The sequence below is a fragment of the Brachionichthys hirsutus genome, chromosome 8 (assembly GCF_040956055.1).
Source record: "Brachionichthys hirsutus isolate HB-005 chromosome 8, CSIRO-AGI_Bhir_v1, whole genome shotgun sequence".
NCBI lineage: Eukaryota > Metazoa > Chordata > Actinopteri > Lophiiformes > Brachionichthyidae > Brachionichthys > Brachionichthys hirsutus.
Genome location: NC_090904.1, coordinates 1009591 through 1024289, shown reverse-complemented (window position 1 = coordinate 1024289; position 14699 = coordinate 1009591). Strand labels below are relative to the sequence as shown.

The 14699-nt window shown below is 42.3% G+C and overlaps 1 protein-coding gene across 1 annotated transcript in view; it reads left to right on the top strand.

The window, feature by feature from the left end:
• Positions 1-436: 436 nt before the first annotated feature.
• Positions 437-14699, top strand: part of cpne5b (copine Vb) — a 59642-nt gene continuing 45379 nt past the window's right edge. The window contains exons 1-2 of the mRNA XM_068741981.1: positions 437-440; positions 5052-5325. Coding sequence (XP_068598082.1) covers positions 437-440; positions 5052-5325 — 278 coding nt within the window. The remainder of the gene's footprint in view (positions 441-5051; positions 5326-14699) is intronic.

The window sequence follows — 14699 nt, the reverse complement described above, 5'->3', positions numbered from 1 at the left end:
AACATTAGTTGGAGGATAGAGGGTTGTAGTAAATTAGCCAGAACAGAATGTCCAGTGACTTTTGCAGTAATATATTAGTGAATAGGTAGCTATTTGACCTTTAAAACATTTGGCTGAGTGGCTGTTCACCTGATTAACGCAAGCAGCAAGGACTAAAGACTTTGTTTGAGGAGTCGTGCATCTATTGTGGACGTATTTGGAAAAGGTCCAGTCCTCTTGATCCCACTGCCATATAATGTTATAGCATTACTGTCTGTAACAACCACATGCTGGAGTAACTATTCTTTTATTTACACCTTCATGCTTTCAATGAAATATTCAGACAACCTTGTAATTTCTCAGGATGATTACATTTGTATATTATTTTTCATTCTATCACAATTAGAGGCTCAAATTCATGATATTTTCCTGAACGGTCAGGTGAGTGGGTGGGTGAATGGGTGAGTCGGTGAGTCGGTGGGTGACATCACTGAGAATATCCTAAAAACACATTTTCAATAACTCAGTCCATGATCATCCGGGATTGTTCAGATGATCCAGATTAGCTAATCAGTCACACGACAGACATGCAGATAGCAATAGGTTTCTACTGCCCCCCCCCCCCCCCCCAGTGCAGGTTGTGCAGGGGTGCGAGGGTATGCTGCGTCCTGATAGCTTTCGTTTATTGCTGCTTTGCACCTCTAATCCACAATCCAGTTCTTTGTATCCCCGCCGTTGCTGCACTTCGACCGAGCACTGGGCTCTTAGCCAATCAATCAGCCACCTAGGCTGCTGTCACCTCCCATAAAAACTGTATGAGTGTGAGTGTGTGTCCCTGCCTGCGGGTCCTTCTGTCAATCTCACGACAATCATTCATAAAAGCCTTCTCTGTGAGGGGTTTGATTCTGGATTAAGCCACTGAACACAAAACAGGATTACACTGTTAAAAATGTTGCCCTTTTAAACAGACGTTTATCAAAGCCCTAAATCTCTACATGAATCAGAGTAGACTGGTTTTCACTTAAGCATTACTGTAAAAATAAGAACCTCCTCATTCCACATCAGAAAGTCTGCTCCCAGAGCTGATCCCAGCATTTTGCTCAAAATGGGAACTTCCAGCACACCGTCTACTTTAATATAGGACATTTTGCATTCCAAACATGTATGGAATAAACAAAACTTATATTAGCTACTGCTGACATTCCAGCTCAGTGGATATCCGGGTGTTTACAAGGAGAAATATTTCATGCCCCATAAGTGACAGATTTAATGAATATTTTTAGTCTGAGCTGAATAAGATGAAAAGTTCTTTTGGATGTGGAGTTCCTGCATTTCACAGAAAGATATCAGAAAACACCACTTTGATATTTGACAGACCGTAAAGCAGTCAGACCTCGAGTTGAGAAAAAGCAGCTGAATCCCTTAAAATGAAACTTCCGTGTTCATCAGCCTGCAGTGGAATATGGTTTCATAGGAAGTTGCTTTCATTGGACAAATCATCGTTTTCCTTTGTGTATAAGTGTGTGTGTGTTCCATCATTGTGCTGTGGTAGATATTTCCTTACTAAATTAAATGTGGCATTGTTTGCTACACTGCAGAAGGAATTCTATCGATCAAGCTAAAACTGGTCTGTCACCAATAATTACCTCCACCAGCACACTAAATCATTTTGTAAAGATGCAGATAGTTGATGTCAAATTTACTGACCATTTCCTGTGTTTAGGGATAGCGTTTACATTTTTTTAAATTATGGAATGGATTTTCTCTTGTTTGTTATATTTTGAAATAAAACTACTGAGGAATGAAAATATGGAAATAAACAAATGTCTTTATTTTCCTGGATGTGGGAATTAAAATCACATATCTTGTTGGAAGAAGCATCACTTATTTGACAGGGCATTTGTCTGTTTTTGTATAATTGCTTCTGGAAAGGCAGTATTTTTGGACAGGATGACGCAAGTAAGAATAAACACAGTAATTAGTGCTTAGGAGACGGCAGGAAGCTGAGAAAATACGACAGAGAAGCAGGAAAGGAGACAATGAGTAGGATTACTAATGTAAAGGAATTGATCACCTCCAGCTCCGCTGTATTTACATAGTAAGAGCATTTAAAGATGATGCCTTGTGTTAGTTTGATTGGCTGGCAGCTTGAGACGTTCCCAAATGGACAGGAAATGATTTTCTGTACAGCCTTTGGATCAGAACGGGAAGCAATGAAATGAATAGTGTTTCAGTAGTTCTGTCTATACATACAACCAATTTATATACAAATATGCGTACAATACACGCAATACAACAAATCTACATACAAAGACACATTGGATAGAAAAAACACAGCCAAATTATATATAAATGTACTTTAAATACAGACTGTACAGTCAAGCTTTATGCAAATACATTTTAAGTACACACAATACAACCCCAGTATACATTTCAAATATACACATCACAGAAAAGTCCTGAAACAAAGTATTCCAGACACTTGGCTGATTAAAGATATTGTTGTGCGGGCTTTGTCCCAACATGTCGAAGGAATAATAAATAATAAATAATAAATGAATAGTCTGTATGATCATGTTTTTCACCTTCTCAGAGAAATGTGCCACCGTCGTTGGATACACGGCTGGAGTTGCTCATTTTAGGCCAATGCTGCAGGGATTTTCATAGTTCGGATTGTAGAGACTAATTTCTCTTTTGGCTGCCGATACAAGCGGCAGAAATGAGTTCCTCCTGTAGGAAGAGGAGCTCCAACATCTGAAGGAAGCCAGAGCAGAGCCGCTGCTCCTTTTCGTCTGGAGGAGCCAGCTGGTTTGAATTTCACATTCGGATTCCTCCTGAGTGCCCGCAGCAGTCACATCTCTGACTAGCTCATCATAGCTTTCCCAATTGGTGCAATTTGGAAAATCTTACCATATATTGGCAATCTTAATATTCTCCTCTCGTATAAAAATACTGAAGCATAATGAAGTAACTTATGACAGCTCGTTTGTGAAAATTATGGTATCTGCCTCATTATCTCGTGAGGTCTTTTGCTGAACTAAAGTTTATTGTGGCAACTGGTTGAGAGCACCATTCCGTACATCGTTACTGGTGAAATGATTTATTGGGCGAATTCAAAAAACCATTTGGTAGCGACTCTTTCAAAGTGTGAGCCTCCTCTGTGCATTTAGATAAATTAATTGCGCTAAACAGACCAACGACATTAGTGAGAAAATCCTCGAGCTGACAGAAAATGTTTCTGCCTTTCTGATTGTCACCGACTTGCACAGTGTTTCAAAACATTTTGCTTGCCATCGTTTGCAAGCAGACTTTTCCAAGTTTCAAGAAACAAATAACGTTTTCAAATTTAGAAAACAAATGTTATCTTTTGGGTTAATGTTGACCCCCCCCCTCAGATTTCCGTTTCCTGTAAGCTTTCTATATATTTATGTCTTGCTCTTCTCTTCCACCCACAGTTTTACCTCCTTGTTGTCAAAATCAATTTATACCACCACAGGACATTTCTGCCCACACAGCCCCCCCCCCCCCCCCAGCTCAGGAACATGCTCATATACATACATACGTACGGAATCATGCTTTCAACACAAACAGGCCGACATATAAAAACAGATTGTTCTTTCATATGGGGATAAAAGAGGGCTGCACATCTTCATGCACCCTTTCCTTTCACAGATGATTCATGTATTTTTAGGGCTTGGTGTTTAGTGTGGGTGTGCACATTATTGCAGGTGTTCCAAGGAGTGGGTTTGCAGGGACAAGACCAGAGAATGAACATAAACAGAGATGAACTTCTATGAATGAAGAACAAAAAATAGACGGATAAAAGAACATATAAAGGTAAGGAAGAAGACATCGCAAAATCTATTTGGCCCTTCCTGCGCCGCTATTCTTGGAAATGCAATTTCATCCCCGATTTTCACATTGTTTTATCGCGGCAGGTTAATTTATCAAATGGGTGGTCATTTCAAATTACATGGATAAATGAATTGTGCCTATTTTTCTCAAAATGGAGTTTTCAGACTCAAGACTACTCGTAAAAATAGGTGAAGAAAGAGGACCCCCCCCCCTCCCCACACACACACACCTACACACACACACACACACACACACACACACAACCTATCATTTTCTTGGCAGGCGGTTGCAGCAGTTTAACATATTCATTACAGCACTTGCAGGCCAGGTCTTAGCTACACACAACAAGGTAATGATCGATGGCCACCATTACATTTCTATGTAATTCCCTTCCTGTAATTAATATTGATTTTTAAATCAACCAGCACATTTTAATTGGTCAGTGCATTTCTTAAATGTCAAGGATAAGCCTCCACTGCTGCAGAAACATGTCCAGTTTCTGTCACTTATTGGGATTTGGGATGTTTTGCTTGAATGAACAGTTATTACTCAGAGTATTAAAGGCTAAAGGAGGCTCCGGAAACCTTTCTGCTGTTTCCGCTGTCATTGAGCTGCTGGTTCTGGGAGCTGTCCGCAGCTGTGGTGCTGAAAACATCCGAAGCCTCTCTGCTGCTCTCCTTCCAGTTCCAGACTTTATTGTCATGTTCCCGAGACAGAGCTTATCCTATACTGGAGGCTGTTAGAGTGAATTCCATCCTCCTGGAAAGAATGTGAATATATAATTATATTTTCAAGGAATTGATTAATCCATGATCAAAGTGTAAATACTGGAAAACAACCGTATCCTGCATATACTATTATTATATACAGTTAAAAAGTTAATTTTGATCACAGTGAAATACCGTATTTTTACAACCACTGTTCCCAGTTGATTACTACTGTATTTTTACGGGCGCATTTTATTAGCGTCTCTGCGAGCCGCTCCGAGGCTGCTTGCGGGGCAGCACCGGGGCTGGAGCGGAATCCGGTGTGGGAGGAGGATGGTGCGGATCAGCCCTTTTCTCTTCTCACGCTCTGCTGTCCGCGCAGACCGAAGACAACGAGCTGAGAGGATTACACCTCTCCACGTGATTTCAGACCCTTTCCAACATTTATTTCATTTTATTTTTTAGTGAGGCTGAATTGACTGTTAACAAAGTGCGCCTCCCCTCAAACAGCCCCCCCTCCCTCCATTCTCTCCAGCTTGAACATCTGTGAAGTGGCTGCCTCACCCAATCGGACCGGACGCCACCTGGTCTCTGATCTGGTCTCTCGAGTCACCGGCGACGCGACGCGCTCCGCGTGTGGCTCCAGGATCAGACGCGCGCCGCCCCGAGATCTGACGATGGAGATGATGGAGGACAAGCGAGAGGACACGTCATCGGTGTACGACTTCGACCCGATCACCGGCAACATCCCCGCCACCAAAGTCGAAATCACCGTCTCTTGCAGGTGGGTTTGACGCGCGCTCCGGGGGGGGGGGGGGGGGGGGGGTTCTATCTGCGCCCGGGTCAGATTGAACTACTTACATGCTTGTGTGGAGACAGTCAGTCGGTAAGAATGAACTCATCACGGAAGTTTTCCAGACAATCTTCCGAGTAAGGCTTTGTGTGTGTGTGTGGGGGGGGGGGGGGGTCATTAGATCACTTTAGCTGATGTAAACTTGTCTCAATGTCTAGATCTATCGGTTCTTTTTTATACGTGATGATGATGATGAAATATTAGAGATCCTATAAATAAGCCGGCTCGCCTGATTCTGAGTCCGTTTGTCTCGTTTTATGGACACATTAGACATCTTCAGGTAGAAGCTTGAAGTCCGTTCTGTCCCCGCTGTGACAACAGGCTGCCAGCAACAAAGCGCTGGCAGCCTGTTTCCTCTCCCGCACGCTTCACAAAGGCGTCCAGGACGCAGGAGAGTGGAAGGTTGGCTCCAAACCGACACCGTGCGGGTCCCTGAACGCAACCTTCCACCCGTTCTTCCTTCTTCACTTCATTTCTTTTCAAGCAGCACTTCGGGAAATGATTTCGACTTTGTGGAATGAATGTCGCTGCAGGAGACGTTCAGACCCCCCCCCCCCCCCCCACTCTGAAGAGGGGAGACCTGCAGGTCGATGCTTTCAGCTCCTTCCACCTCTCAGACGTGCGTTCGACTGACGTGTGCGCAGCCGGAGAGCGCGCACGCACACGCACGCGGTCTTTGATTCTGGGTCTTAGCCTGATGAACCATTGAAGCAGAATGGATCTGAACTATAACAAGCTGTATGTGCATTATTGATGGTCTTCCTGACGTTCAGGAACGCACAGCGCACCCTTGAACACAAAATAAAACAACAACAACAACAATCTATACTCTGGCAATAAATGAAACTGAACGAATAACCGTTTGCTTGTTTGGGTTGTGCTTAACCTGGTCAGAAAGGAGTTAATAGCATATCTCATCTGGTCACAGTGATTGATTGGGTGATTATAGTCTCAGCGATGTGCAATTAAGTTCCATTCAGTTAAACGACGAGCTCTAGTCTGAAAATCAACCTGCATTTAGCAAATGATTTCTTTAAGAGTGAATCTGAGCGCTGGTCGACAGCAGAGTAGTGCAGATTCTATTCTATCGATCACGAGGAAGAGATTTAGGAAGAAAACAATCATTAATCGAACAGGAAAGATCGATGCTTGATCTGTTGCTCTTTTGTTAAGCAGGATACGAGCGAGAAAGGCTGAATGATCATCTCAGTGTGTGATTCCACGTTCCAATAAAATCTAATTATAACGTATTTGTATTAATCGCGTAGTTTAATGGGGTTGCCATATTAAATGAGTTTTAAAGACACCTCATGTATGAAGAAGGTCCAGTACACTGTAGAGAACGAACCTAAATTCATGTGATGCCATGCCAAGCGTTTGACTGCAGGCACTCGTGAAGCACAAGAAACCAACGATTTAATATGTTCTCCCATTTACACCTCCATTATGAGTTCAATGAGTGTCACAGATCTCCTAAATCCTCTGAGCAGATGTTGGGTGAGTCAGATTCCTGTTCAAGCGAAGACGCTGACCGTTGGCTGCTCTCTGTCTTTGTCTCATGATGATAGCTGTTCCCTCCGGGTTAATACCCATTATTACACGCTACACGCCTTGCTTTTGACGGCATATTATTATCAGCACCAGTGACAAATAACGTGTGTGTGTGTGTGGGGGGGGGGGGGGGGGGGGGGGATAGGATCTGTTAGATAAGGAGGAGAAATGATGGGTTAGTTTGTCAGCCATTCACGGTGGAGCGAGGACTGAAGGGTTTGGTTGCAGGAAATCATAATATATTCTCCTCCTACGGAGCTTTACCATCATCAGAACCCAAATAAAGTGTTGCTATTGCCTTAATCCATTCTAACCCTACTATGGGATGTGTCTGTCGCATTAGCATGTGGCACGGAGAACAGAGGCTTAAAGCCAACGCTGTCCGGCCCTTTGTTCAACCCCTCCTTTGGGATCCACCGCAGTGAGAGAGTCGGTTGTCTCGCTTGTTTTCCACTGTCGAACTGTCCAGTCAATTCAAACATCACCGGTAAGTGGCTCAGCTCCACTTCTCTCCGGCCGAATGGAGATGCTTTCTGATTTGTGTATTAGAAGATAGGTCAGTGAATGGAAGAGCCTCGGACACACACTGTTTTTTATTTGCAGTGTTTCCACGTGCTATTGCTGGAATCTGTGCTGCTGTGCGACAGAAGCAATGCCAAAAAGACATTAATAAATACATCATAATTGAAAGTTTTGGTTGCCAAACAAAGCAGCTATAATTTGGGACTTTTAAAGCCAATAACTCACTTTTGTTTCATTGCACCATCAGTTCCAAAGCGCCAATTTGAATGTCACTTTTGAATCACAGAGTTAAGATTTGATTTCTCTTAAAAAGCTCTTTGAACCATCAATAATAGTGTTTTAAGAGTGCTTTACTGCTGCTCTTTCAAGAATCCTCAAAAATTCATTTAAAAATACTCCGTCCATGATATGATTTTTAAAAAAAATCTGTTTCCAAAATTGCTGCTCCTGACATACGCCCCTGTTCAAGACTTCTGGAAAAGCAATCTGCAGATTTCAGACCCAGCTGAACCCACATGAAATTGCCAAAGACGAGACAAGACTCTATTTTTGCAGTTTCTTCTCCAAACGCAACATTATAGTCTTGCTTTATCAATGATTTCTCACTTAAAAAAGAAGACGATTGCAAACCAGCAAACCTGAAAGAAAAAATACTTTAATCTATTACAGACGATGCAGTCAAGTTCCAACATCAAACTGCACTACCTTGAAACAAGACTCCAAGAAATCGATTAGCAGATCTTCTCCCTCTAATGCTGGCCAGATCAATGGGCTCCCTGTTACTTTGAGATTTGGGTGATTTGAAGTAAATTCTCCTATTTCAAGCTTTTACTTGATCTAATTCATTATTGACCACTTCCACCTTAGTAACACATGACCCATTATTGGTGCTTGTTGCGTTGATTGACTTTTCCATACTTATTTTGTATTGTGCAAGAAAAATAAAAGAGTATAATTCTATTCAAACCAATACAGTTTCAAAAATGTAATGCAGTATAAGATAATTTGACAGCATTTAGACACTGCGAAGGAAGCTCCATTTCCCCCATTATGCCAGTGAACCTAAATGCAACACTCTCACAATGTGGCTCATTGACTTTGAAAATCCATGCAAAGAATTTGCAGAGACATTGGTATAATTATTGATTATTTAATATTACACTCATAATGGGGCGATGGTGGCGCAGTGGTTGAGAGGGTAGTCCTATGATCGAGAGGTTGGTGGTTCGATTCCTGGCACGTGTGTGCACTGTCGTTGTGTCCTTAGGCAAGACACTTCACCCGCATTGCAGGTGCCCAGGCACATGGCTCTACCGTTATTATATGTAATCTCACAGTGATAATTCTATGAGCCCCATAAATTGAAACACTGTGGATGACCGAATCTGGAATATTACTTGGATCCGGTTTGTAGTTTGATGTGTGATAAGAGGGAGAGGTAATAAGATTGAGCGATGAGATGTACTTCCTGGCTCTGGCGTGACAAAGTCAGATATGTGAATGTAATCAAACCCTTGTCAGGAAAGTCCACACAAAGCTGATTAAAAATCTCTTTAGTACATTTGAGCATTCCTACCTGTTGTCTGCGGTGACATTCGTGCTCTGGCACGCTGATGCTTATATTTCTCATTAAAACAGCAAAGACTGATTTGTCAAAGTAGAAAGGAACTTCAAAATACTTTTATACGTAGGTGTTTTCTGGGTTATTTTTTATTTTATTTTTACAGAAAAACAAAGCTTTGCAAATGAGATGTGATTAACGAGTCATGACAATATAGTTCATTTACCCCTTAGCTATAAAAAGAGATTTATAATATGTTGAAGGAATGAAAACATGTTCCGTTTATTAACTGACATGACAGCATAATTAATTTACTTGAATAAAGCTTTTAAAACGTTCTGTAACTATCAAGTAGAATATCATACCTGCAAATTGCAGGAGTGTATGTTTAAATATATCTTGTTGCTGATATTTATGCACAAAGGGATGATGTGGAGGGTGGAGATGTGATTAACAATGACAATGAGCGCTGGCTGGACGTTTGCACATGCAGTCTGAGAGAGAGAGAGTGAGCGAGAGAGAGAAGAGAGAGAGAGACCTTCTTCTTCGTCTCCTATTTCTATTGTGCCTCTTTTGCTTTGCTCTGTTTTTCAGCGACCCAACACACATCAGTGTGGCCACTAGTGTGTGTATGAAAGCTGGTTTTTGTCTCTCTCTCGCAGCAACATGGTTCATTTGTGAGACAAATTAAAAGACTTTATGAAGCCTGGAAGCAGCAGAAGCCTATTTAAGCACCAGAGTTGTTGCTTCTGCTTACAAATGAGTTTTTCTTTTTGTTTCAAGATTGCTTTTATCTACAAAAGGAATAGTGCATGTTGGTGTGTCTGTACCAAACCTTCTGTACCAACCATGTGGATGGATGCCTTTTCAGCTAATCATTCTTCTCCTGATCAATGAAATGTTATTTAACCTCATTCTTACTTTCTCTAACATGCAGAAAACAAATATCACTTTGAAGCTCAATATGCCATCTTTTAAAGTTCAATGCTGCTATTTGACTTTTTAAATGCCTTCTTTTCAGTGGCCTCTGCAAACTGGTAGACCGGCTGTGATTAATAATTTTACTAAATCAATAAAGCAGACTATTTTCCCGTGAGAAAAGATTAGAAATGCACATATCAAGAACTTCTACCCACCCTTTAAAAGGTCACATATTATACTCCTTTTCTCACAAGTTAACGCAGTTCACAGACACTTATATGAAATATCTGTGAAATAGCAAACAGATGCTGCAGGACAGCGTCCCTCTTTTCTGTCTCAAACAGATGCTGCAGGACAGCGTCCCTCATTTCTGTCTCAAACAGATGCTGCAGGACAGCGTCCCTCATTTCTGTCTCAAACAGATGCTGCAGGACAGCGTCCCTCATTTCTGTCTCAAACAGATGCTGCAGGACAGCGTCCCTCATTTCTGTCTCACACAGATGCTGCAGGACAGCGTCCCTCATTTCTGTCTCACACAGATGCTGCAGGCCAGCGTCCCTCATTTCTGTCTCACACAGATGCTGCAGGATTTAGCAGCTTTTGGGTTGCTAATGACCCGAAACCACCAAATATTATTGTAGAAACATGGAAAAGTGATTTTTTTCATTATATAAACAACCCCTTTAAAGCTGAATATTCCCTTAATTTCTTGTTTTACAAAACAACGTGGGCTTCTCTCTGTTGTCCGATGGACGTTTTTCCTTTCATTAGCATGATATTAAAAAGATGGATGATTTTTATCCTTCACTCCTCACTCAACACCCAAATATCCCCTCCAGCATTGACAGCAGCGCAGTTCAGTTGTCAATGTCTTAACACAGCAATGGCTATAATCAGCTCCGTCAGCCCTGCTGCTGAGACTTAACTGTCTCATTCCTGCGCCCATCAAATTCTTCCAGTCACACGAGCAACACGCTCATATCGTTTGCTCTTGCTTCTCAGTGTCAGAATCTCCTTGGCTACAAATGAGGCCTGTTGAGAATATGGTAGACAGAGGGCGAACATAAATGGCATGCAGTCCGAAAGGACGTCGGGTAACAGCCTTCTGTGTGTGCGTGTGTGTGTGTGTGTGTGTGTGTGAGTCTCTCATGCTGGCTTCTGTGGCTGAGAGACTGAAATGGGTCTTTGATCTCTGCTCTCTGGCTCGAGTAGACGAGTCATGGGAAGATAAATCCAAATCTATTGGTGAAGGACTGAATGTCTCTTTCCTCTTCTGTCCCAAACACTTAAGATGGGTAAAATAGTTTGTCTTCATCTTAAAGGTGGGAGTTTGATGTGAAGAGCATGTCTTTGCTGAGGAGGTTTAAAATCATCTCTAATAAAATAATTTTTGCAAAGCAATACAAAAAATTCATGATTTAAATTTTGCATCAAAATTAAGAACAGTTTGCTCTTGATCCTGGTTGGGAGCAGAGAAATAATACATATAATCTGCTGGGTCTCTTTATCTCGCCTCCAGTCAGATACTGAGGAGCGTTAATACATCTCGGATCTGCGTGCAGGGAGCCATGGGTCACCTAAATCATCTGTTTAATCAGAGGGCCATTATTAACAGCTGACCAGGGTCTACAACTTACTTGTCACTCGTTCCTTATTTGCATTTAATTACAGTTACACTGGACAAAGAGATTGCTCACAATTATTATTATCCTGCTGAATACCTGAATAAAATAAAAATTGACATGTGCACAGTAGTGATGATTACTCTTCTGCTCCACTCATGCATTTATGCATCACAACGACATTTTTCCTTCCTTTGATGTTTCTCATAGCAGGGGACAAAACACACATTTTGTACAAAGTCGCCTTAATTAATTATTTTGTACGCTGTGAGAGAGATCCCTTTTAAAGGATTCTGAAAATCAGAACCAACACTGTTGTTCAAAAGCAAACGAGCGATCTAACATAACCAAACAGAAGGAACAACACAAACGACGCACGTCAGCGTCTGCAGGGAGAAACCCCGCCCCCTTCGCTAACCCCTCCAGGTGTTGTCAATGACTCTGATGATCACTGCTGCAGGAATGACGCCCCGCCCACCCACTCAGGTAGCACGGCAGGCCTCATCCAGCAGGATTAAACTCAGGTAGCACAAATCCTTCAAATATTGCACCTTTGAAGCTATTTTACTTTACTTTACTTTACTTTACACCACAAATATCTTCAAAAATAATCAAACCTTTTTGCTGCTATTGTCTATGAATGCAGTTTTATCAACCGTCGGTTGGAAACGTGATGAGCGATGTGTGGCTGAATTCACTCCTCAGAATAGATCGATTTCCTTTCCTTTTTTAGGCCGCGGTTCTATTTCTGCTTTGGCTGCATACCCTCTAGTGCCGGATGGACAGATTAGGAAAGATCATCTCATGTTGTAAAGCAAAGCTGGAGATGTGTGAACGTGTGTGGGTGGGCCATGACTGGGTTTTAAAATTATTTATCTGCCTTTATTTAGTAGTGATGTGCCGGTGGCTGGTATAAACTGGGAGCCAGGAGTGGTATAATAAGCTGTAAGCATTCAGCTACTGTCGGTCCAAGAAGGCTGAATCTGATTATGGAGCGAGCAACCCTGAAGGAAGATAGATCCTGGGTGTGTGTGTGTATGTGTGTTCTCTGGCTACATTCATAAGAATTATATTGCATTTGTGGCAGTTCAGTATTGTTGTTGTTTAGAAATATAATTAAATTAAATGACTAAATCAAGCAGTAAGCATTTTGTCTGTCAGCCCTGAACGCAGCATAGGTCTCACACAAAGCTGTGACTGCCATGCTGCTGCATTCTAACCCTGACTGAGATCCCTCATCCATCCCTTCATACCTCCATACATCCATCCATCCCTTCATCCCCTTGTAGACAAGACGACCTCAATCATCTATTCTCCAGCCCCTTTATCCACCTTGTTGCAGCCTATCTCAGCTGACCATGGGTGAGAGGTGGGGTACACCCTGGACATATCGCCAGCGTATTGTGGGGCCACACATGGGCAGACAACCACTCACATACACTCACATTCACACCTACAGACAATTTGGAGTAATCAATTCACCTAAATTGCATATTTATGGAGGTGGGAGGAAGCCGGAGACCCTGGAACAAACCTACTCAGATACGGGGAGAACATGAAAACTCCTCGCAGATAGGAATCAAACCCGGGACCTTCTTGCTGTGAGGTGACAGCGCTACCCACTACGCCACCGTGCCGCCCACCTGACTGAATTTGGGGTGTACCCCGCCTCTCACCCATCGCAATCTGGGATAAGCTCCAGCACTCCCGTGACACTCAAAATGGAAAAGCCCGAGAAAATGGATAGCTGGATTTAGTTAAAGTTTTTTATTGATCACATCCCAGAGGAGCACATTTTACATGTTAAGCAAAGAACGATCATCTGACAATGTGATCCTCGCTCAACATTTACTCACTTCCTCACAATAATGGCACATCTCAGTGAATCTACTTTCCAAAAAGGTTTCACTTTTATCTCACTTTTGATTTTTCTCTCAAGGATCCTGGTGTATTCACTTCCTACTCAGTGGGAATCTTGTGGATGTAAGCTGACAGTGTTTTGTACTCATAATTGGACTGGGCTAAGCAGCATGACGAACTGATATTTTTCTTACAACAATAAAAGCTGCTCGACCGCATCTGAAAAGTCTGCTGTGAAAATTGTAACTATCACAGGAAAGGGAATAACTCAAACCATAAATAATCAATGAATGCATTTTGTTTGCACTTTGTAAAGTAAGTTTGTGATGCTGCCCATTACCTGACTTGTGCTGATTTGGGCCCCAGCTATTGGGAATTTAGTGATGATCCCATGCCTCCATGCCAGGCTGACAGGCTGAGCAGGAATCTCCCTTGAGGAAGTGCTTGCCTGAATAATTCAACAGCTGGTGGGAAAAACAATCTTTCTTGGTTCTGCCATTGAAAGCACGCTAAAGCAATGCAGGCGCTGCATTCGATCCTGTGACGAGAGCCTTATTTATGAATCACTTAGTATTGCTATCAGGAAAATAATCAAACAGCCATGTAATTAGAAAGCATGAATGAGTACAGTATAAAAGTGATGTTTACTAAAAACTTAAGTAAAAACATAGAACTACTAATTTCACCATTTTATCATGGTGGACTCATCATGCGTGTAGTACTGTAGTTATTACAGAAAGTAAGGGCCAAGCTCTGGACTCGTGTAGCATCCATCCATCCATCCATTTTTCTTTTTGACGAATCATCTCATCTAGAGCTGCTTTATCCACCTTGCTAGGTCCCAGCTGACTATGGCCGTGAATCAGGGTACACCCTGGACATATCGCCAGTGTATTATGGGGCCACAGATAGACAGACAACTCCTCACGTACACACTCACACCTACGGACAATTTGGAGGGCCTAGTTCACCCAAGTTGCATGTTTTTGGAGGAGGGAGAAACCCAGAGAACCTGGACAGACCCCACGCAGACACGGGGAGAACGTACAAACTCTGCACAGATATGAATTGAACCCGGAACCTTCTTCCTCTGAGGCGCCAGCACTACCCACTGCACCCCCATGCTGCCCTGGTATAAGTAGTTCTAGTTATACAGACGAGACAAAGGCCACAAATAACAAATAGGTAGGAAGACAAAACGACAAAATTTGACTTTAATGTAGACACAACATTTTTCCAAGTTTATATCTACTGGTACTCTCTCTTTT